General features: G+C 42.0%; 1 protein-coding gene across 1 annotated transcript in view; it reads right to left on the reverse strand.

The window, feature by feature from the left end:
* The window catches only part of pacrg (PARK2 co-regulated), a gene marked incomplete at its 5' end in the record, with an annotated part of 120,710 nt that extends 97,648 nt beyond the window's left edge, over positions 1-23,062 (reverse strand). The window contains 2 exons of the mRNA XM_079229993.1: positions 2,995-3,129; positions 22,994-23,062. Coding sequence (XP_079086119.1) covers positions 2,995-3,129; positions 22,994-23,062 — 204 coding nt within the window. The remainder of the gene's footprint in view (positions 1-2,994; positions 3,130-22,993) is intronic.
* Positions 23,063-24,725: the final 1,663 nt, after the last annotated feature.

A 24,725-nucleotide genomic window follows, 5' to 3' on the forward strand; every position in this document is an offset into this window, starting at 1 on the left:
CCAGCATGCGCACAAATACATAAAGTAGCATGACTCATAACTCTTTGTCTTTCTGTTTGCTGTTGCCTTTAATTGAACCAGATTCAATTACTGCATCTCACTACTGCATTTTATTTCTTAAACTGCACTGCAACTTTTATTCAACTTGTATTTTTTATTTTGCTTTTTGACTGTTTTAATGTTTTCTTAACTGTTTTTTTTTCTGCATTATGTTTTGATGCTTTTAATGGTTTTATGTGAATACTATACATGCTATACAAATAAATTTGCCTTGCCTTGCCTTGTCATTTTGACCTTTCAACACACTCTTCTTCTGCCTCTACCATTACTTCTACCTTCAACAAATACTGTATGTTTGCAGGATAGAGCAAAGAGCCTTGACAGGATTATACTGTAAGCACAGAGTTGATCACGTTCTTTTAAGCCGCAAAGCATTTCCTACTCGGCAAAACAAGTATGACATGATTGTTTTATGGAGAAAGGAGGAGCCTCGTTCTAACGAGAGGGAAATATTCATCTAATAACCCTCCGCTCTAGTCCTCTATTGCTATTGCAAATAAAACCAACACAATGAAACTCCTTCACCAATACTGTATCCAAACACAGGATGTTCTGAAATCATAAAATATGGAAAGGGCTGCACGAATAATTTTAAAATTTCCAAATTAATCATGTACATGATGATTTAAATGACTCCCTGTTCAAGGAATTGGTTGGTATCAGCTGATCCCATTGAGAATCAACATCACACTCGCCAGTTATATGCAAGATATTCGCAAGACTGCTCACACGAGCCAATTCTACGCTGCCTGCCCAGCATGAAATGGCGGGGAGCTTTATTTTTTTAGTGGCTCTTACAAAAAGCATTTTGCGAGCCAAAGAGACCGAGATGTATTTTGCAGGAGTTAGTGGGCGCAACTGAAGCTAAACCACGAGTGAGTGTTTGACTTATATTTCACAAGTAGTGATAAAGAACATAATTTGCTTTGTTTCTGCACAAATAACGTTGCAAATAAGTTGCAAACGTGTTCGCAAGTATAGCATATACAGTAGCATATCAAACCTGCAGCTGCTTGCTGGGTTCTACATTGACATCAAGCAACCAAAGCAATCACTTTCCGAGAGTAACATAACACAAGCTGAAAATCTGTTTTTTTTAAGTTAGTTTTTACCTCCAATGGTTTAAGTGGACTGCAGTATGGGTGCAGGTGCAACAGAGCACAGTTCTGGCATTCAATCAGGCCTGTTTGTGTATTTCATGGTCACATTGGCTTTCTGCTGCTGTGCAGAGTCAAACATATACAGACAGCATCTTTGGTGGGGAAGCTGAACTCCTGACCTCAATCCACAGATCCATCAATACCGACAGTCAAACCGATACAAATACAGTACACAAACACACACACACACACATGCACTCACACTCTGTTTGCTTGAGTACTCAGCCCACAGACTAAATCAACTCACCATTTATTTTTTTCTTTCCGAAAGACTCTCTCTTTCTTACTTTCCTCCGACTTTATATTTGCTAGGGGGCTGAGCTCTCAGACTGGGATTGATCCGGAGCTGCCGTCTTGAACCTGTGCCCCGAGGGCAGCTCAGTGCAAACACGCCGCAGCCCCTCTCCACTTACTGCGATCATGGCTACACTCTCTGTTACGCTACACACACATTTAAACCCACATAACAGATGCACACAGCAGGTGCCACCTCTACCTAACCTGCTTTAAACAAACAGATGTCTGATGAAGACTGATCTGAAGGAAAAACTAATCATATATGAAAAAATGTATCTCCTCAACTAAAACCGACACAGTTTTGTAAAAAAAAAAAGTAAAATGTTGCAAATCAGAAGAAGTAATAAACTCATCTTTTTTGGCGGACTTTAAAAATGGCACATATCGTATGTGTAAGCATTGGGGGGAAATCAATAAGCATAACAGCTGCATTGGAGATGACAGCAACAATTTCATACACCACATCCCATTTGCTGAGTGCTTTTTCATGGGCAGAGCACAAAAGAAATACATTATTTTCTGCAAACGCAAAGATTCATTTGAACATTTTACATAAATAATTTATACAAAGAGAGCTTTTACAGTGTTTTCACCTGAAGACAAACAGCTAACTAGCGAGGATGCTCCCTCACTCACCCACCTTCCCTTCTCTCTTTGAAGTCGGAAAAACAGGAGGAGAAGAGTATAATTTGTTTGATTCATTCATCGTTGCTTACTATGAATAAATGTCATTAAGAATCGTTGCTGTACGATGATTGAAGAGAAATAACGCAACGTGGTGATTAGAAGAACGCATCCATCCCACACACACTGGACCAGCCGGGAGTCTGATGGCTCTGTGGAGGCTTATGTATTGAAACACACGCACATGCAGCACAGACACACAAATACCTACACTATTAGTCTCTGTGTTTTGCTGCGACTGCCTTGAGTTTCTATAGAGTTTGTGATTGATGGATTCTGTGATTGGTGCTGTGAGACGTGTGGAGCCTACAAGTGAGCAAATCTACACTGCCTCCTACAGGATAACATCCCACATTGGCCATGTGAATATGCAAAAAAAACTCTCATCATCGCCTTCAGTTGAGCTGATAATGATGACGATAAATGGTGTTTTCACAGCAGCTATCGAGTCTTGAAATTCACCAAAACGGCTTGACAGCCAGGGTGGATTCAAACAGTAGCTTGTGTAGAAGGCAAATGTGTGAAGAAGACAAATGTGTTGTGTGTAATTGTAAATAAAAAAAAATAAAAAGTTATTTATGGCCTGATTTATGTTTTTCTTCTTTGCAAGCTTTTAATTAAATGGCTTTACATGTGCCGCAAAGGGCTTTTTTTGTGTGTATTATTGAGATTCTAACAACATTGCCACTGTGACACGCTTCCTGATGGCAAATGTAGCACCCTGGCTTTTTTGTTAATGCTGTGAGAAGACCACACACATTAGTCAATCCTTACCAGAGGGCAGCACTCCTACCTTCCACACAATATGGTTGCCTTTGGTGTCGTGCTCCAGTGCCATTGGGAACTCCCTGCGCTCGTAGAATTTGCGAAAGGTGGTTGGTTTGGAAGGACGCTCACGAAAAGACCCTGCAGCCGGGGGACCCTCCACCTGGTCAAGCACAAAGCAGAACATAGGAATGAAGAGACGGGAGCAAAACTGTAAAATAAACAGAAGAGCCACACAGGGCAAGTGAAAGTGTTGTTTTATGAAATCAGAATTGACTGTGTTTTCCTCCTACAAGAATAGAATCACTCCCACTACCTCCTCTTAAAAGTAATTCAGTTAGACATATGTGACTGCTCCTCTGCTCCTCTAAGGAAGGCAAAACCCAGATAGTGAGTGAGTGAGTGAGTGAGTGAGTGAGTGAGTGAGTGAGTGAGTGAGTGAGTGAGTGAGTGAGTGAGTGAGTGAGTGAGTGAGTGTGTGTGTGTGTGTGTGTGTGTGTGTGTGTGTGTGTGTGTGTGTGTGTGTGTGTGTGTGAGTGTTGGCCCTGTAGCCAGAGGCACTGCAAGAGGCATTGTTCAGATCATCTTTTTTCTCCTTCCATATTGGACATGTGCTATTACTGCGCCCCTGACAGCGAATGAGAATCCTATCACCCTAGCCACAGTGGCTGCTGCTATTGTTTTGGGGACTATTGGTGGTGATAGCAAAGGAGAGGGAGTGAAGAGCTTAAAATTAGAAAAAAATAAGTGTCTTCTATCGAAAAACAAATTGGTGTAACTAATACATTTTACAAAAATGATGAGAGGAAACCACAAAGATGATGTGTTCAAACATGACACCTAATGTATGAACCACGAAAGGACCAATTACCTGAAAGTACCTGCAAAGAAACACTCCATCAAGGAAGTGACAGAAACCTTTCACTAAAGACCCACTGAGACTGTTCAAGTGGAGCCACTCATGTACTTGAGGAATACAGATTCATTTGATTGAAAACATTAGAGCTTTGCAAGAGTTGTAGTGGACAAATGACAGAATGTTGGAGCCAATCGTTTCCCTGCCTGTGTCGCTTGTGTGCATCCCCCGCCATCTGTGTGGCGCTGCCACTTGACTGGCAGATGTGTTGCTGTCATTAATCCTCAGATTACCACCCACTGAGAAACAGAATTTTGCCACAGCAGCCCACAGGCAGCGCAGAGCGGGACTGGGACATGTTATCTTTGGCAGGATTGCCGAAGACTGCTGTGCAACTTGAGAGATTTTAAAGGGTTTTAGTCTATTAGTTTAGTTTTCCATGTTACATCATTCACTAGTGTTGCCTGTTTGTTGCATAATTCCCAAACAAAATTGATAGGAAAAAAAAAGCCTAGAACCACAAATGCAGCATCAGTAAAACCCAGCACTAAGGACTGATGCAACATGGAACAAAGTTTAAGTTACACGTGTGATGGAGTGTAGCTGGTGTCATGGCAAGGATCAAGAGAAACAAGAAGAAAAGGAGAAACGGTTATGAGCAGCTCTGAGTGAGTGTCCCAGAGCACTCCCTGCATTTAAACAGCCCTAATGCACCGTGGGATTGCTGCGCAGTCATTTCAAATGAATCTGTTTGGAGCATTTGTTTACCATGCCAGGGATTGCCGAATAATATTATGCTGAATTAATAGGCACAGTGTTGTATACCTGCAGGAGAAAGAATACCTGAACAAAATGTGTGTGACTAACAATGCATGTAAAGCACAAGAAAAGGCACATTTCAGCACCTAGTGTACAAACCTTTAATCCATCACAACAAATGATACATGTATGGCTGCTGTGGTCTTTGAAGTGCTGGGTCATTTTAGTATGCAATTGTGTGTTTAATCATACAGTAACAAAATTGTGTAATACCTATCGTTTTGTAAAACCATGTTAAACAGTGCACTTCTGAAAAAACAAAGACTGCTCCCAGTTTTGCACAAGATTTGAATATATTGAAAATATTGTTTCTGTCTCGTCACATCAAGCACAAAGTATAGGGTAAATTAATACAAAAATGCCCTTTGTTGTTTCATTTAGACTCATCACTATTAGCTGTTTGTCTTCCCTCTTCCTCGCTCTACCTTGTGCATTCCTTCCACTGCAGGAGTTGTTTTGCTTTCCCTCGCTGTGGAAATAGCAAGCTGTAAAGCTGTCCAGATCAGTGCTGCTCCAGCCTGCAGGAGTGACAAAGCCCTCATATCCAGGTAGCTACGGTGGCGGTTGAGCCACGCTGCACAGGGAGGCTAAAATTAGCTCCGACTGGGCAGCAAGGAGAGAATGAACCCAGACTTGCATTGACTGGCTGAGCAGCTTTTATGGGCAGAAATGATGACGCCGCAGTCACTTCTATGGCCTGAGTTCGCAGCTGAGGTGTTCCAAACTTTACAGCTACTTCCTTGTTTTCCCCACAATCATCATCACTTTTAGGCGACACACGTCAACAACCAGAAAGGCACATATGCGTGTATGCACCGTGGCACCATTTTCTTGTGGCTGCAGGCACGCCATCAAAGCCAAACCCGGGGGGGGCTTTTTTACGTGCTACTGATGCTACTTAAGGAGAACTGTAATATGAATAGCACTGTCGAAAGATTATCAGCTGCTGGCTTCCTGATGGCGATCTATCTGCCTGCTAATGTTCTGCCATTTATGACGGCGATCTAAAGCTCATGCATGCTGGTAGAAAAATCCTTATCACTGAATCTTAAAGTAATAGCAATAGCCACTCCGACAAAAGCTAGGATGTGTTCCCTATGTTTTGTAGCTTTCTTTGAACTTAAACCACACAAACTTATGGACAGGGCAGATAAGAAGCGCACAACGTCCATGTTGTGAGCAAAGGCATTCCTAAATTCTGTCTTGTATGTGTGAGCATGCGTTTGTGTTAACTCAATTTGGGGCTAGCTGTGCAGATTATGTTGCCCTGTTAGCCATCGAGTCACATCATACGCTCTGCAAATCTCATTTTAAATCATTGCATGGTCTGCAATTGTTGAAGCGAGTAACCACAAAGGTGGTTGAGTTGTTACATGAAGTGCAAAGTCCAAAATGCAAGTCCAAAATGCATCCCTGTTCTAAAACACTGGCATAAACAAAAACACAAACCGTAAAAAAGGAGCATCAACCTATAACAGACCTATACAAGGAGATAACATCCTGCCCCTCAGTGGAGGCTATAAAGCATGCCTGTGAGGCAAGAGACTACAGAACAGAGATAGAGGTGGTGTAAGGCAATAAAGGGAGGAAGTGTCTGTTTTGTGTGCCCCTGGTGCACACATCAGGGAGTCATAACAAGGCAGTACTGGTCAGATGAGCTCCAGGCTGTCATTTCTCTCCTTCGCCTTCACTAGGCCTCCAGATCTGTTTCCTTCCTAACACTGTTGTCCACTCCAACTAGCTCCACCGTAAACCTGGCTGCTGCAAGAGCCACAGAGGCAATAACGCACGAACATGCACTCATGCACGCACACGCTCACACACCGCACATGCCGAGCTCCCCATGGGCGAGACCCTGCAGAGGTGATTGAGCACCGGCAGGGCCTCATGCTCCTGTCATTTATAAAGGTGTCACCCTGAGAAACAGAGATTCTCCCTCTAACCTTATCAGTATGGCACTTCCATGGCTCTCCTGCCTGATTTTGACACAAAGAGTGGGCGGGGCAAGGCACAGGGAAGAAGAAGAAGAAGAAGAAGAAGAAAAAAACTTAAACGGAGAAGAAAAAATTAAGAGAGAGGATGAAGGTGAAGGGTGAGCTCGACCAGAGACAGAGACATGAAGAAGCTGGAACGGTGAGCAACAAAGAGACTGAGAGTGACGAAATCAAGAGGTGTGAGAATGAAGGAGGGGGACGGAGGAATAGTGGATGATAGGAAAAGGGAGAGGGGGAGACAAGAGGTGTGGCTCATCAATTCTGAGGGTGAGTGCAGCATGGCGGGGCTGCTGCAGAATGTAGGTGATCCATCACTGTGCCTGGGCCTCCAGCTGCAGCACTCTCTCTCTCTCTTTCTCTCTCTCTCATATCTCTCCATCTCTCTGCCATATACCACCACCCCAAAACCCCTCTGAATACCTCTGATAGATGTCTGGTGAAGGGCTGTCAATTCATTGTCAACCCTGCATTGCCATCACCACTGCGCATTTCCTGAAAATGAGGCCCTCGTTAATCTCACTTTTCACTTTTTCATCCGTCTCCTATTAGCCTTCTGCCTCTTGTCTGTCAGGGCAAAAAAGCATTTTGTTGCATTGTATTTGTGTGTGTGTGTGTGTGTGGGGGGGGTGACAACAGTGCCACTGCACATAGGTGCATTGCATCACCTGTTTACTGAGGCAGCAAACGGGGTAGACACCTACTTGCGCTCTCTCTCTCTCTCTCTCTCTCTCTCTCTCTCTCTCTCTCTCTCTCTCTCTGCTGTTCTCGGTTGAGAGGTTATTGAAATCAAGCTCCGTACAGAAAGCCGCCTTTCCTGAGGGAGGGAGCAGGGTAGGTTAGTCACAGAGGATGGAATAGACAGGCCGAGGCGCTCCTGATAAGGTCAGTGTGCACATCGCTGCCACAGGCAACAAAATTAGCCTGCTTTATTTACAGGGCCTTTTCCACTGTAGCCCGCTGCCTGCCTGCCGGCCACCAGGGATAATGCCTGGACTAGAGATGCGTGCATTATTCTCAAACTGCAATTAAATGAACAAGGCACAGACACAATAATGGAGGTATTTAGACTGTGAGGGAATCTCTGCTTATATGGTCAAACAATCCTTCTCCAGGATATATTTGCTTACTCATTCCCTCTGCAGGGAAAAACACAGACTGGTGGGAGGCTGATTCCTTTTCAGAAGAAGAAATCTGCAATATTTGTGCAGCACTCCATTAATTTCTCACGACCAAACAGCAAGAAGTGCAATCAGTCTGCGAGTGAGTTTCATTGTGTGCTGAAATTAGCCCTGTTGAGAGAGACACGGTGGGATGAGAACAAATGAGTAAAGAGCTCTCACTGGACGGGAACACCACAGACTGATGGAAGGTAACAGAGTCTTTTGTTCAGAGCTCACAGGACCACAGAGGTGTGCTTTACAAGTGTCACTGTGTCAGAGGCTTTTGCATCAACTGTACTGTGCACGCAGGCACAAGGGCAGGGATGTGTGTAATGAAAAATGACGACACCGCTCGGGAAAGACGACACTACACACCTCGTGTCACTACAAAGACACGAGGATGAAACAGGTGACAGACACCTACTATTGAACTGTGCGCAAGAGGGATAACTTTAAAGAAGGACTTCAAAAAGAAGCTTCAAGCACTGAAGAGCACCCCGCTGTTTTCTGTCTCCTCTAGTTTAACCCCATCACTTAAAAGAACAGCAGAGACACAGATAGACGTTAACGGGATGTGTGTGAGATAGAGAGAGAGAGAGAGTTTGTGGGGGGGGGGAGTGAGCAAGATTGAACGACGGAGAGAGGGAGTGAGAATTCTCTGAGTATTTTCCATCTTCTCTGTGTGGCCCACTTATCAGCCAGGCAGCAGGGCAGTCGTGTGCTTACAGAGCCCTATTGGCTGATTCATATCACCAAGTTGAGAGGACGGCTCAGAGTGAATCAGCCTGCACGGCAAAGGCAGAATGTTGCAACTCTTACTACTTGTTAAATGAGCGGGGAAACCACATGCACTGAGCCCATGACGCCAGACAAGCACATTGCTTGACTCCCATGAGTCTGAACTGAAGCCAAGATGCCGTCAATGTGCACCTACACTGATACGAAGCAGAGATGTAAATACACGTGTAGAACGCCACATGTGTGCAGGTTGTGTCAAACACATATCATTTGGAGTCTTGTTGTAGTCAACGACCTATTATTATTTGGAATCACTTCATTACACGTTTTAACTTTTACAATTAACCTTCTTGTTAGAGAGAATTACCCTCATCCTTTTTCAATTATTTACCACAACACAATGCAATACATGGCTACAATAAATATGATTTTGCAGGATAGAAAATGTCTGACCACTGTTCAATTTGTGCAATTTGAGTGTGTTATTTGTGTGTGTGCATTGTCTATGAGTGCGTGTGCGGTATGTTTGCGTGTCAGCAGAGACAGGCTGTTAAGAGAGTGCGGCACGCACTGATCCAATGCTTTGTCTTTACTGCCCCAATCAGTGATGAAGGTATTAAAACACTAAGCTGGGCCATGAAATTAATGAGACACAGAAGGAAAACTACATCCCTGACCTGCTGCGATTGCCACTTCTGCTGCTTATAAAGAAGAATTTAACTGTCCTCCCAATTTTATTCACCAAATAAGTAGCTTCTTGTCAATAAACATCCTCATAACTGCATTTAATTTATGGCGGACTGAAAACCACCTCATAGAATATTAATGTCCCTGAAATCAGTGACAACACTCTTTGTTTTGGAGTGGCTATGGGTGCTGGCCCCAGCTCAGAATAACTGCATGACTCATCCAAAAGTTGAAACCGAAGTTTGTTTTACAGGTAGAGAGACGGCCAACTAAGCAGATAAAGAGGCAGTCGTAGAAATAAACGGATGGACAAGCAGGCTGTAACCAGACGAGGAGACGAGCAGACAGACGGGGAGATAGCGAAGCTGTGTGAATGTTGCTGTGACTACAGTGAGGAAGCGTCACTGGGAGCTGTGGGAGGTTTGATTTGGCAGCAATAGGCCCATAGGGGGAGGACGAGGAGACAGACACACCCAGAAAAGCAGGAGGCCATCGATTTGGTCGCAGCACCACAGACAGACAGTCGCACAGATGAGAGAGGAGAGAGCGGGTCAGTCTACAAGGTGACCACATCACACACATTCAAACTCCTGAGGAGTGGAAGGGAGGCGTGGGGAGATAAGCAGACTGCACATGGCAAGAGATACAGGTTCTATCTCTGATATGAGAATATTGTTTAACAGGGAAGAACATTATCTCGGTGATTAGTATGTATTGCAGAATGAACCGCAGGCCCATGTTCTTATCGCACATCCAGCGTGACTTTCTATTCCTGGAAATCAGTCTTGCTCCCTGTTAGGGCGTCTGCTAAAAAGTATTCCGGTGGGTTTGCTTACAGAGACGCCATGCAGAGACCAAAGCCTGCATGGTCTGAAATCTGGCCTTTACAGAAATGAAACTGGGGAGGGAGTGGAAGCACACTGAAGCCTACATGCCTGCTAGTAGATACCCAGGGCACACAGTCTGCCAAACTTAGCTGCACACATCCAATTACAAAACACACTTTATTTTCTCCATCTCCATGTCCTTTACCTACTTGATAGTACAATGAAATGCTTCCTAATCCCGAATTAGTTCATTTCGCAGACTAAGAGGACAAAGGGTCTCCCAGCAGAGGTTGTTACAGGGGTCATTGTTTTTCTCGATGACAGTCCCCCCTTCGGATGAGTCCAAGAGACAAAGAAAAAAAACGCTTTGAAAACAGGCAACTTCTCAGACACCTCAAATCTCCCACTGTGCTTGCTGGAGCAGCTCTCTCAGACAGAGAGGCAACACTTTTGGCTGAGCTACAGGGAGCCACTGACACAAAGACACACACATGCGCACAGTCACACAAACAAATAAATAAAATAGAGCTTAAGTAAAGACATGCCCGAGGCTCTGCTTGTGCATTCTCTTTATTCAGAGAGCAGCATTTGTGTGAAAGTCGTAGAGATCTACCTCAGTTTGATCAATTATTGCTCCTAGAATCCATTCATCTGTCTATCCATCCATCTAATCACTCCTGCTGCTTCCACGCCTCTTGCTCTGCATTGCAGGTTTGCTGAAGCCGTGACGGGTGTCTGCGCTATTAACATGGGTCTTTCTGTGCCACCTCCTTAATCCCACACCTCTGATGACAGGCATAAATCAAGGCTGTGTGAATGAACAATAGTGAATAAGGGACTTGCTACGCAAACATCCAGGCAGTGTGCCTTTAGTCTCACCGTCCAACACCAAGGACAAAGCTTACAGTTGATGCATGAGATCTCAAAAACAGTCCTGACTGAGGCAAAGCTTAAATACTGCTTATTGTTTTGGTAAGAGTTCAAAATGACCTCCCAAGTTCAGTCCGAGCAATGAAATAAAATAAAAAATGAAAACTCATCTATTTAAGAGCTGTGCTGCGTCATCCTCTCTCCCCAGAATCATATATATATATATATATATATATATATATATATATATATATATACGCTATCCAATATCTTTCCTCTCCACTCACTCTAATTTCCTCTCGTAAAAATGCTTCCTTCTACGACTCTCCTTGGCGTGAATTTTTATGTCTTTTTGTGGCCCATCTCAGAGGAATGTTGTCAAGGTAATGTGATGATGACCCTTAGACTCCACATTAAATCACTCAGTATCAGAGCATCAATTAAATATCTAAAATGGTAATATAAGAAATACAGCCAAGACAGTACAGATAACCTTAGAAAAGTGGCGGAGAGTTTTTTTTCATCCATTTCAGTAAAGGTCTGAATCCCAATCTCTTACATTAGCACTCACATCAGCATCTATGTCACAACCTTAATCAGACAGCCAGACCGCCAGTCCCAACAAAGTCAGTTAAATTCGACAACGCTAAAGAGATGGGTGTCAGAGTGACAGATGGAAAGTCACTATACGGAACCATTTGGCTGAAATCAAAGGGAGATGAGGGCCTTCAAAGGACAGGCAAAGCTGTGTCTGAGGCCAGACAAGCTCTGGTGTGCTCTGCAGATAAGGGCCAAGGGGTTATTTTGCTTTTCTTCAGTCGCCCCTTTTGTTCTCCTCTGTCTTTAGGGAGTGCGAGGAAGAGAGGGGAATGACAGAGAGAAAAAAAGTAGAAGAGAGGGCGAGAGAGTGAGAGAAGAGAGACAATGAGTCACGAACAGGTTGCCGGTCTCCCTCTGCAACAGCACACCGTGTTGGTCAAACATTCGTTAGTAGAATCCGCTTGGTGTTTCCGGATGGCGAGGGTAATGAGCAGAGGTGGCTGGAGCGCAGGGAAGCCAGGATGTGATGGATCATTTCTGACAGTATCGGAGTACTTTTGCCCTCCAGCCCTTCCCTTTCCTTGCCGTCTCCAGTTTGCTGCGGCACAGCCGTTGCCTCCAGCGTACATTCGACTGGGAGCACTTTGACTCAGCTGAATGCGAGGCATGAGCTAAACAGCAGAGTAATCCTCAGTGGAATCCTGAAAGGAACGTACACGCTACTTCAAATATCAAAGAGTTTGCAGGTTTACTTTCTTGGCTCTGGGTGAATAAAGATGGCCCGTAGTACCATCTAGGAAGGTGGTATGTTTTCAGAGTGTAAGACGGTGGAACTGCTTTACTTTCGCTCTGTCCTCCTATCCCTATTCTCTTTAGGGAGAATATTCCCCTTATACATATCCATTTGGGTTGTAAAATGCTTATTTTCTAACATTCATTACAATATTGCATTTGCTATGTATCACTAAGGCATGGTGGACTTTGCCATTGTCCTTGAGAGATACAGACATACAGCCCATTTCGGCCTCTGCACTGGTCAGCAAAATGTAAAAGGTCAGGCCAATGTTATTGCATTGATGGTGATTTTAAAAGATTTTTAAGGCGGGGGTTAGTGAAACAAAGGCCACCATTTGGCATTATTGGATTGTAACGACGGTGTTTGTCAGATACATTGATTTTTCTGGGACTGGTTCTTATTATGTTGATGTAGGCAGTATGCGAGCTGCCACATAGGACCCTGTAGTAAAGTGTATAACACGTGCCTACACTAATAAGGGGCTATTCTCCTCTAGCAAGGACAAGTCAGTCAGTTGGATGATAATGATGGAGGATGGCTGTATAAAAGACTAATGCCCTGTCAGTTTAATACACTTAAGTGGAGTATGGCCATTAGGGCAGTATGTGTAACTTGTAACAGCTACACAAAGACACAGGTCACACACCACAATATGAGCCACAATATAATGTAAACAATTGATGAAAATTGTCTTAAATTGGAAGTAACTGAACTAAGCCAATAAAACAAAAAACACTAACAAAGAGGTTCAGGTAGCTTGAAAGTCATGCAGCAGCGTTTGTCAGCTATAAAAGATGTTCGCTATCAGCAGCATAATATATGTTCTATATTGTGTATTATGTCAAAAGGAAATGTCAGGACTTTAGAAGGCAATTATCATTTCCCAGTTTATACATCCTAGATTTCGTTTTCATATAGATTTATTTCGAGGGAAGAGACGGGATGTGAACGGATTATTCCAGCTGTGTGTCATCTCTCTTTTATGTCACACATGGTGAAAAAGAAGATACTACTACTGGATGCTCGCTTATAGCTCCTTTGGCAAACCTCCGCCCTCCTCAATCCTCGCTCCTCGAGATGCATTTTAGGAATTGGGACGTCCTTCAGAATGAAGCACTGAGATCGATTTTCAGGTCAAAAGCAAGAGGAGCGAGCAGCTAGGAGCTAAGAGACGAGGAGTCACAACATCTCTAAACATGAAAAACGTTGTTGTTGTCTCTTTGTTGTTCTGCCTGTCTCTCTGTTCCTGTCTGCAGCTCCTGATAACTTCCCCTAGACTGTATAGCCTCTTCTCACTCCCCGGACCTGCCATCCCTTAACCTTTCTAGCCCCAAGCCCCGCGGCGCCCATTATCGGACAAGAAAAGAGACGAATAAGTCAAGTGACGTTACCTAAAGGATCTCCGGAACCACAACGTTGATTAACTTCATTTAAATCGCTGGAATACAGTAAAGCCTTTTGGGAGGAGTTCTATCGCCTCAGAAAAAAATAAAGCTACCGTTAAGTGTATGTAATTACATAAACCTCGTAACCTTGCTGTCACTTCCGGGCGGCAGCTGTAACATTTTACTAGACTGTTAATAAGTACACTTTACAAAGTCGGATTTCAATAAACGACACGTCTAAGAGGTTTCTTAGAACGCGTCACACGTCTTAAGCAGAAATGTATGCACAATTAGATACCCAGCATGCACCAATCTGATCATGTTTAGGCATAAAGGTTAAAACTTTTATATTGTTTAACCGAACGACACCGTTTTTTGACTGAAACTCCTTGGCAACACCCCAAGGTTTTGTTTTATTGTCATTTTTCTTGCAGATTCCGATTCTTTAGGTCATTATCTTACAAATAAATTATAACTCTGTAAGTTGTTGTTTAGGCCTTGAAGCATGGCTTGAGAAGGCCTTTTTGGAGAATCTTGATCAAATTATGCTCAGATCATGCTAGATGTTTATACTTGATACTATGATCAAAATATGGTATAAAAGTTTCCTTTTTGGAAATATACATTTTATTCAAAATAAAATTCTGAAAAAATCAATATAAAAATTAACCAAGTATTAGAACTCATTTGGGGTTCATACGACTACTTGAACAGACCTCACTAAGGCATTCAGCTTTTTATGAAAACAAACGATATGCTGATGTTCATCGAGACATAGCCCAATGTTGATCAAATTCATGTTGATAAATATGAGTCGACAGTGATAAGCAAGAACAAAATAAGAATAACGTATAAAATATGTAAGTAAATATAGCAAAATATCAATAAACAAATTCTTACAAACAACATAAATTATAAACATAAATATACATTACATGTCCGAAAAGGAGGAAGAAGTATAGACTTTCACGGTCCGACCCCTTCTCCAAAACATTTAACTCAAAATTATCACGTGAACTTCAGTGACTGAAAGCCTAAATTGCTTTTTTCATTTCAATTCCAACCTTGCTAATAAAGTCATATTTTCACCGGGTTGTCCACGTCTAAGATAAGGCAGGGGAATGTGCAGTGTTACAGCACAAAAGGGATAGTGCCATAACAAAAAGCATCCGTTTTTAAAAAAGCAAGGTAGGTTTACTAAATAATTGAACAGTAAAAAAGCAACATCAAACTGAATGGTTGAACATATATATATATATATATATATATATATATATATATATATATATATATATATATATATATATTGCACATCGGAAATATTGATATTGAAAAGTTTAATTGATATTGCACATGAGTGAATTGACAGTTTTGGTTTATGCGGTCTACTGGGAGCAGTGTTGATTGTAAAGTATGAACTGCAGCAAGAAGGAAGGAACTCCAGTATCTCCCCGTCACACACCACGGGTAAAAAAAAAAACAGCTGTTTATAGCCGGCATCAAACGCTGCTGTATGAATGCACTTTTTGTAGTCCATCTTCAGAACACTGTAATGTCGCCACGGCAGACCTTATCCGCTTTTGTGTCAAAATTACATCGCCTAGTTTAAGTGGATTTTTTATGGGACTCTCTGAGCTCTTTGTTGAGTTCTCCTGCATCTCTCCTTCACATCTTTCCTTGACCTCACAACATTTTCCATCGAGGCCAAAGAAAAGTGGTTAGAAAAAGACATTATGACATAATTTTCTGACTTTTCGACCACAGCCCTGCTCTCATGAAATCCACATCTACCTACACACCCCTGTTTCCCTCATCAGCTCCCGCCCACCTCCTAACTCGTCAGCCACACTCCACATATATCAGTTCACCTCCCTTTGTGTTTTGTCAGATCATCAACATCATCGCTGCCTGCCTTTTACCCTTCGGTCGAACCCACTGCCACTTAGACTCTCAATGGACACACACAGTACACTCAGTACACAAGTCCTGCTGAATGGATGTCAAACTAATATAACCCTTTACTCTGTTGTACTTAATGTCTTTTTTTTATATTTCTCTTGTTTATTTCTATATCATATGTACATAGATGTGAATGTTCAATTTAAAGGGGCTGTACTTAACATTCTGAACATCAATATAGCAGCAACAATAATTTGCTATGTAAAGATATAGTGGAGTAATGTTTACCTGAGCAGAGAATGAAGTCACTCCCCCAAAATCAGTTTCCTGTTTTGCGCATTCTCTGCAGCTGGTGATAAATTGTGGATTTAACCTCTTTGTGTTTGGGGATGTTGTGACAGCTGGGCCACTTGTTGGGCACTCCTACCACCACATCCATGCATGCAAGGCACTCATTTAGTCAGTTAATGAACGGTTAACCAGGGTCGGCTGTCGGTAGAAAAATAAAATTTGAATTGGCATCCCTAAAATGAAGTTTTGTTTAATATAGCAACATCAAAGTATGTCCTCATAATCAGCTGTGTTTTAAATACGACTGAAATAAAGTGAAAACAAGCCAACCCTGCTTTCTTGCTTTTGATCCGGGAAGGACACAGCTCATAGATGAGGCATAGGTCTGGATGTCCTCTGCACCGGTTATCACATGACATAGGGCTAATTAACTCTAGAGCGGAAAATAGAGGCCCTGCAAGGAGCAATAAACATTCTCCATTAAAAGCTATCTAATTAGAATGCAAGCTACAAGAGCTTGAAGGAGAACACAACAAGCACAGAGGCCAGTGTAATTGTCAACCAAGCTCTGAGGAAAGCAAACATAATAGACATAATCAGCCAAGCACTTCCTACAAGGCCATGATAGAATGCTGTGGAAGTACTTCTCTAAAGTCTGACTGAAGTTTCCAGATGGTGTTTTCTTCAAACACGGAAAAGGTCACAGACATTTCAACAGTCATGCACTCCAGATAGCATGTGATCAATTATAACCTAATCTGTTTGATACCTGGTGAGAGGGGCATCAAGCACAGGAACTACTTCTTGTAAATTCTACCAAATGCATCCTCAGTTGAAATGTAGATTTTCAATATGAACAAAACACCAATACCTGATTTCTAACAGATCAAAGTGAAGTCTCAACAGAAATAGCATTTTACAGACAGGCTTTACTTCCCTGTGAAGGTTAATTCAAATTTACCTTTCATGGATACAGAAATATCTTTAAACAATGTTGAAAGTGCTATTTGGGTCAGTCTCTTTCCACTGCTTTTAAAGTGAGGAGCAAGGCAGCCAAAGTCAACAAAGTTATGGGGGAAACTGCAAGATTTCCAAGTCAGCCAATGATCCGCTCACTCAAGGCCTTTAGGTGCCGTGGTTGATCGATAGTAATGGAAACGCCAGAGGCCTCAAGAGCCCATTGCCAATTTAACCTTTTTTTACCATGACTCAATTCTTCCTCCAATAACCTAGCTGCTTACAGGGATGGACTACAGGCTTCTGTTGCTGATAAGACATGTGTGCAGGAGCACAGGGAAAGATGCAGGAACATAGTTTGAGTGTGTGCAAGGGTTTGTGTGTCCACATGCACCACTGACTTTGAAAACCCTTCCATTGGGCAGTTTAAGTGAGACAGGCAGGCAGACAGGTGAGGGAATCAATAGCAACAGTGCAAACTTGCTCAATTTACCTTTACTTAGGCACACAACACAGACACATAACGCCGTGCTGGCTTCATAGCCAATTTATGTATCACGCCGGGCACATTATGTTTTTCTGTGTCAGGTAAATGTGTTAGGAGCGATGGGGTAGAATGGTTTTGACTGCGAGTGAAATAATAAACAGACAGATTCATCTCCATAAAAGCTTTCAAGGGTTCAATCTTGGTCAACAAATGCCTGCTAACCATTTAACTGACAATGGACATCGTTCTATATCGTACTTTTTTTTTTATCCTGGTTGTTTTCATGTTCTGTTCTGGTGTTTCAGTGGATAGCACAAAGGATTTCATCATTTCAGTGATACACATCAGACTATTGGACAAACTATAAAAATGTGGATTCATTCTAAACCAAATTGAATCTAATTTAATTTGGTTTTATATTTGAATTTAAAGAGAGATTACATTTAATCAGGTTGCACATACATTTTATACTCATTTAAACTCTAATCAAGGATCAATTCTAAACCGTCACTTGTTTAATTTGTTCAGATGGCGTAATTTATTAAGATGACATTCAGTGGTTAGAGCATCAAAGGCAAATAGCCGAGATGTGAATCAGCACATTACTGACACAATCCGAACAAATCCTCTAAAGGCAAAATAACTACAACACAAATAAACTCAGAATTAAAGTGCATGTTGACTGTGTGCTGTGTTCTGTTCCAATTTATTATTCAGTTCTTGTTATTCGCTGTTCATATATTGCTGATTTAGTTGATGTTTTTATTATTGTGCACAGTAATTGTCGAGCAACCCACTGTTTCTCAGCGTAAAATGTTTTCATCTTCGGGGACCTGCCTGGTGGAATGAAGGTTATGCTGAGAGAGAGGGAGGGAGAGAGAGAAAGAGGAAGACAGCATCGGAGGCTGAGACATCTGCTCAGGTATATAATGATGATGCTGTGGGAGAGGAAAGGAATACGATATGAAGGTCATGTTTGCTAGCATGGAGTCTCCATCTGTCCCCTGGGGTTAGTGGGGTGAGTCAGGGATGACGGTGGAGCCGGGGAGGAAGGGGTTGCCGTGTTGTGGGTTAGGGTTGCCGCAGACTTGGGGATGATGTTTGTCAGCTAAGGTTTTATCCCAGAAGCCAAGCAAACGGTAAGCGAGGTGTGCGTGTTATAGAAGCAGTCTACAGGCTCAGCAAACTGCAGACCCTCGCATCGCCAAAGTTGAGGTTGGGATTGAGTGTAGTTTCTATCGATTTGCCCTCTCAGGTGAACCCTGCGACACAGCGCCTTAAAGAGGATCATGTCCATGTTCTTGCACTTGTGTTGTGTGGCAGTGTACTGCAGGACTCAAGAGTAGAGAGACATTTACAGCTTCAGTCCATTTCTCCGGGTCTTTTCATCAAAGAGCACTTTCTGTGGCAACCGGCTTCATGAGACCTTGACAGTAACCTCAGTCTTTGTGAAAGCGCAGTACACAAAAAGAGGAAACATTACGGGATGTGTTATGGCAAACATCCAACCAATTACAGACTATATAAATCAATTACAGGGCATGATGGTGATCTAATGTCACATATTCCACACCTTCAGGAACCCCAAGTGAGTTCAATAGTTATGGACCAAATGTTTTTCACGTACGTGTTTAAACAGCGAGATGTAATAATGAAGGCTGGATCCACATCTCTGATTTGTTCAGCGATTCAAATAGGTCAGGGGCTGTGCTGTATTTGTTTCAACAAATCAGAGTTTTCTCGCTAGAATAACTAGAACTACATAGCCATAGCAGCTACGTTGCTACATACATAAAAATGGCCACAAGCATGGATGTGATTAATAAAGCTAAGTTGTTGTATGGTGACTTGCAGAGATACACACTCTGTTCTTGATTGATGAGAAAGCTGTTTCTCATCAGAACTGCTTCGCAGAAGCTACCGCCATGTCCGTGTCAACTAAAAATTATAGCTTTACAACATCTTGATTTGACAGGTAACTCATTTTCTGGATTGGCATATGATGATACCATGAATATTTCAGTCATACAGCATTACTCATGACATTCCACATCTTCTTTTCCTCTCTCTCTGTGTCAACTGCAATGTTCACATTTGCGGTGTGCGTATTCATGTCCATTCGTGTCACACCACCATGCAGGTGTTTGCGCTCTCCCCCTAAACCCCTGCTATTTTTTGTCACCAAGCTCACTCTCTCCCTGACACAGAAAATAACAGCTTTGTTCTCCTCTCTGTCTGAAACACAGGGTGACGACCTCCCACCAGAATGTAATGCGCACCTTTTTTTTCTCTTTAAATGCTTGGGGATGAATCACAAGAAGAAAAGGGGGAGAGTTGCGTGGGCCTGTGCTGTTGATTCAATTTCTATGACCACAAATACGTTAAAGTATAATAAGCCTATGCTTCAAGTCCCCATACCCTTTCATGGCTTGAAATGGCCTTGTCGTTACCTACAAATCACGGCTCTCTGCAAAGCCCTCTACGGAGCGATATGTCAGTGATCACATGGGAGGCAAAAAAACAAAAAACAAAAAGCAACAGATACAAGCAAGCCTCTGAAAAATGTAATGGTTTTTGTTGAGGATTTAGCCAGTGGTACAGCAGTGCGGTACTATCATTCATGTTCCAGACGTAGCAGATCCTCTGAGGAGATGGTGAATATTAAAGGGCTTTGCAGGAGCCTTCCTTGTGAAGGCTCTTGACAGAAAATTTGTTTATGACCTTCAAAAAAGGAGGAGGAAGTCAATGATAGCACTGACTGCATCCTTTGCATCTAAAGGCAGTTCCTGCCATTGAAAAAGTAGAGCTGTTTCAATTGCAGGTATTACGGTTGTCATCAGAAATGTGCAGCTTGTCGACTTGTATTTGTCACATGGGCCAGATTTCTTTTAGGGCACTGTGAACCAAACCAGGCAATAGTAGTTACTGGATTGGGTGTCGGAGACCACATGCCAATCTGGTAACGAATACCATTATTTTAATAAAGAACAAACCAGTTTATATATATATTTACTTGATATCTTTTGTAATACAAAGTTAAGAAAGCATTGTTTAAGTCACGCCTGATATTGCCTTCCACATAAAAGAATGATCCCAGCCACAGTGAGGTATAATTAAACTGGTATCTGTAGGTCCTCGGTATTGGCCAATACCCAAATCCCAAGTATCTAAGTCGATATTAGGAGTTAAAAAGTTAAATCAGTCCATTCGTACAAAAAACTAAGCGGATGAGAGAAGACCTAGTTAAATTGTTTGCATCAAAGTCCCCAGAAGACTACAGTCAACATTTGAGAAGAAGAAAAGATGTGGAAGTGAAAGCTGGGGATTGCTGACAGAAAATATTAAACTGACACTTTCCTCAAATTCATTCATTATTGCTGACCACGGATGCCTCAACTTCTGATGCAGTGCTCTCATTATACATAGACCAAATGAAAATCCTGTCACCATAAACAGCATCAGAAGAAAACACAGAAATCTAAATCCTAGGTATTCTTGGAATTTCCTAAATAAGTCGAGGGTTTTACCATATGCCTGGCAAAAAAACAAAAACAAAGACAATGACAAGTTGCTAAGTTTGCATGTAGGAAGAATACTAAAAAAATAAATGATTATACTGAAAGCCACCTGTCTTCATTTCCACTCTGAAAGAAAGAGATTTTAATGACAAACTTTGTGTCGTCTCGAAAAAATTGGTTGGGGATAATTGCCTGAGAAATCAAGCAAATGAGAGTGCCTCAATCTGTCAATTGAAGCAATATGACTGTCTGTGACATGCTTTGTTGCTCATGAGCTGCAAATGCTTCTTTGTAAAAGTGCCAAGTGAGAATTAAAAGAAAGAAGAAAATATGAGACATCTCAGCCTGTGCTCCTTACATATGCTACTGCATCACCCTGAAACCGACCAAAACCCAACATAACTCTCCCCCTCACACAAACCAAAGTCAGATAGTCTTTCTGATAATGAATACAAGTCAACTTGTACAGTACAATAGCAACAGTATAAAGCATTAAAATTAACACAGGCTTCAGTGTTAAAAAGGTGCGATGACACATACTTTTCGATACATTGTGCAAGCGCTGCTAAGCTCGGGTTTGTGTGCGGATAAGAAAGGATGTCTGTGTAAATGTGCTGCTGGGAGGCTTGTTTTCATCACCATAGCTGCTCCTTTGGCCTACCACATCTGCCACAACGCAGTGGGAGGCTATACACATGTTTCAGTGGCCTTTGCTGGAAAACAGCATCAGCTAAGGGAAATGCCAGTTTCACACATAATCTCATTTTTAACAAGATCATACTAAACCACGGGCCACTGCCACAGCACATTTTTAACTCATCTTAAATATATATGCAACGATACAGTTACAGAAGACCTACCCCAGATACGTCCAGATTTCTAATCATAATCTATTTTTTGGCTGCACAAATTCTAGTTAATCAATAAAGATTGATGTCCTCTGCTATACAAACTTATTACACCTTCCCGTTCCATCTTCATTTGGGGTAAATGAGAGGAGAGGATGATACGACATGTCTTTGGAAATTAGTAAACTCCTTCAACACAGTTTAACTGGAGGTCCATGCTGGGGACTGCAAGAGCACAATGGTTCAGAGTAAGACAAAAGGCACCAGTACAAAACTAAGGGCACTATATGCAAATAAGTGGTTTATATAATACACATTAATAACTCTAAGCTTGTAAAATTATACTCGGCATAGTAATAGTCAATAAACAATTATCCTTTTGTAATGTGGTGTCTCTGAAGTGTTATTAAAAATATATATTTTTCTTATCAAAGTGCTTCTTTGTTTCATAGTGTCTAGCTAGTTAAGCTCATTATTGCTTTGGAATGGGTTCTAAAAGTGTCATTTAGACCATACAAATATTGAATAAACAAAGTAATCTCCATAGTGTTTAAAACCCAGACCAGCATGTCTGACCAAAGAGTTACACACGCACGCACGCACGCACGCACACACATGCTGGTTGGAGAAAATATGGTCAGGCTTTCTGGTTTTTCCTTTTTTTACTGCTACCAAACCTCTCTGGGCTATTTAACGTCAGTGTGTTGAGATGTTGCTCTGCACAAAGAGCAAAAAGATGATATGGGCTGTGCTGAATAACCACAGAGAAATGATAAGAGGAAGAGGATAATTTAAAGCGGCTCCCTCCATTGTAACTTAATCTAGAAAGTGGTGCCACACTGACGGCAGCACGTGGGAGTCCAGACTGTTTCAGTGTTCATGTAACAGCTAACCTGCCAGACTGCCACAGAAAGCACACTCAGCCTCTCTCTATATATATCTCTCTCTCTCGCTGTCTCTCTCTCTCCTCTCTTTTTTGTCTCTCTCCCTCTGTCTCTCTCTCTCTCTCTCTCTCGCTCCCTCTCCATCGCTCTATGTCTCTCTCTCTCTCTCCCTCTCTCTCTCACACACTCTCTGTCCCTGTCTCTCTAAGCAACTCTCGTCTGAGACGTTTCAAACACTCAAACGCACCATTAGATGGCTAGCGTTAGCTAGCTTGGCAAGGCAAAACTCGGCGTTAACTTTGCAATTAAATGAATTAGCGCTACCTCACGCTAATTATGCACTTGCCAGACAGTAAATATGCTACGTGGCCAGCTGGCAGTGCATTGTTTCTGAATAAAACAGTCCAACTTAATGCTACAAACACCAATTTTAGGTGAACGACGTGAACAACATGACGATGAAGAACTCACCCCGGAGTTCTTTATCGTGGCCTTCAAGGTGAAGCCTCGCGCCTGGAGCTCCATCTTGTTCCTCAACATATCCGCTGGTCTTGTGTGTAGTTAGAGCGATGAGGCGGATCCACACAAAAAAACAAGAGCAATGTTGCGGCAATTTATTTGCCGACTAGTAAATTATATCGTTTAGCTCTCGAAACGTGACGCGCGATAGTTTTGGTAGTGGTTGCCTGGCAACTTCGGAGACGCTTAGGTCCGGTGTGTTTCCTTGTTACCATAGAAATTCCAGGGCACCGTTGAAAGGGAGGAAGTATAACTATACATAAGCTTTAAATACCGGAGATGGTATTTCCTTTGCTCTTATTATTTAAAAAAAATAAAGTAGTCATATATCAAATCATTACAAATATGATAATATTAGAGCTTTTATTTCATGACTTTTATTATTTCATTCGTGTTTTTTTTTTTCTCAATGTAATTTTATCTTATTTTCCACAGGGGGACTACATGCTCCTGGATATATATTTATTGAATCAATAACCCTAGCACCGCTTTCACTGTATACACTTGCATCTTCTTTAATATTTCATTTTCTTAAATGTATTTCTGCTCTGCTATTTTATTGTATTGTATATATTGAGTATTTCCCATACTTAATATTTTTATGTTTACTATGTGACGTGCTTGCTGCTGCCACAAACAAATTGTCCCCTCGGGATGAATAAAGTATTTATCTATCTATCTATTATGTTTTAACTCGGCCACCTAATATTCTTACTTATCATGAGATAAGAGACGTGCATAGACTTACAGTTTCTTTGTTTGAAAAGGTGTGCAGGTATAATGAAGGTCTAACAGCACAACAAAAGATGTAAACTGCGCTTTACTCTTTTGTTCAATGGTTCAGACTCGTCCTCTTATTACATCACGCTATTTTAACTAATGGGCTAAAGACTGTGAAAATGGGTCATCGGTCTTTTGTCTCGGCCTATTCCAGGGTCACCAAACTTCCGTCTTAGACATAGAGGATCGATCCCACCCCCAGCTCATCATTATACTCGTGCAGCGGATTCTCATCCAGAAGTAAATACTTAATGATGCTCTTTGTCTGGCAGGTGGACCAATGGCTTGGCTCCCAATAAGCTGGTTACAGAGCAGCCCAAGCTCTGAATCATTCCAATTTAGAGATGAGGCACTTTTAATCTTCCAATATCGTTTTTGTCTCTGGAGACTTTCTTGGGTGGACTGGTGCAACTGTTATTAATCTTCAGTGCACAGGCAATTTCTCTAAAAGCCCCTATTTGTTTTTTATGGGTCCATTGAGAAAGGAGGGTATAGTGGCAGGGAGGGAGACTGTAAACAAGGTATGCAGGGAGGGGAAGTAATGTCCCTGTCAGCATTCAATGTTGGTCTCCCTCTCTTTCTCTCTCCCACTCTCTGCTTCCCCTTAGAGGATTAAAAAGAGGGAGAGAGGAGTTTTCAGGAAGCAAACGGAGCAAACTGGAGCGTCAGCATGAATTCAGCTGAACTGAGAAATTATTGTTCAAACAGCACTGCGCCATCTCACTCCTGTGAGGTGAGGAGGCGAGCTGGCATTTTTGAATTGTAGAAACAGACATCGCCGGAATGATGCATGAAATACAAAATGTCTAGTTAGTTTTTGCCATTATGTTGAGTTATGTGTGTTCATGTACATGTGTGTGTAAGTGTGTATATCTATAACTCCTTCAGGCTTCAAGTTAATATA

The sequence above is a fragment of the Taurulus bubalis genome (genome assembly GCF_910589615.1).
Source record: "Taurulus bubalis genome assembly, chromosome: 1".
NCBI lineage: Eukaryota > Metazoa > Chordata > Actinopteri > Perciformes > Cottidae > Taurulus > Taurulus bubalis.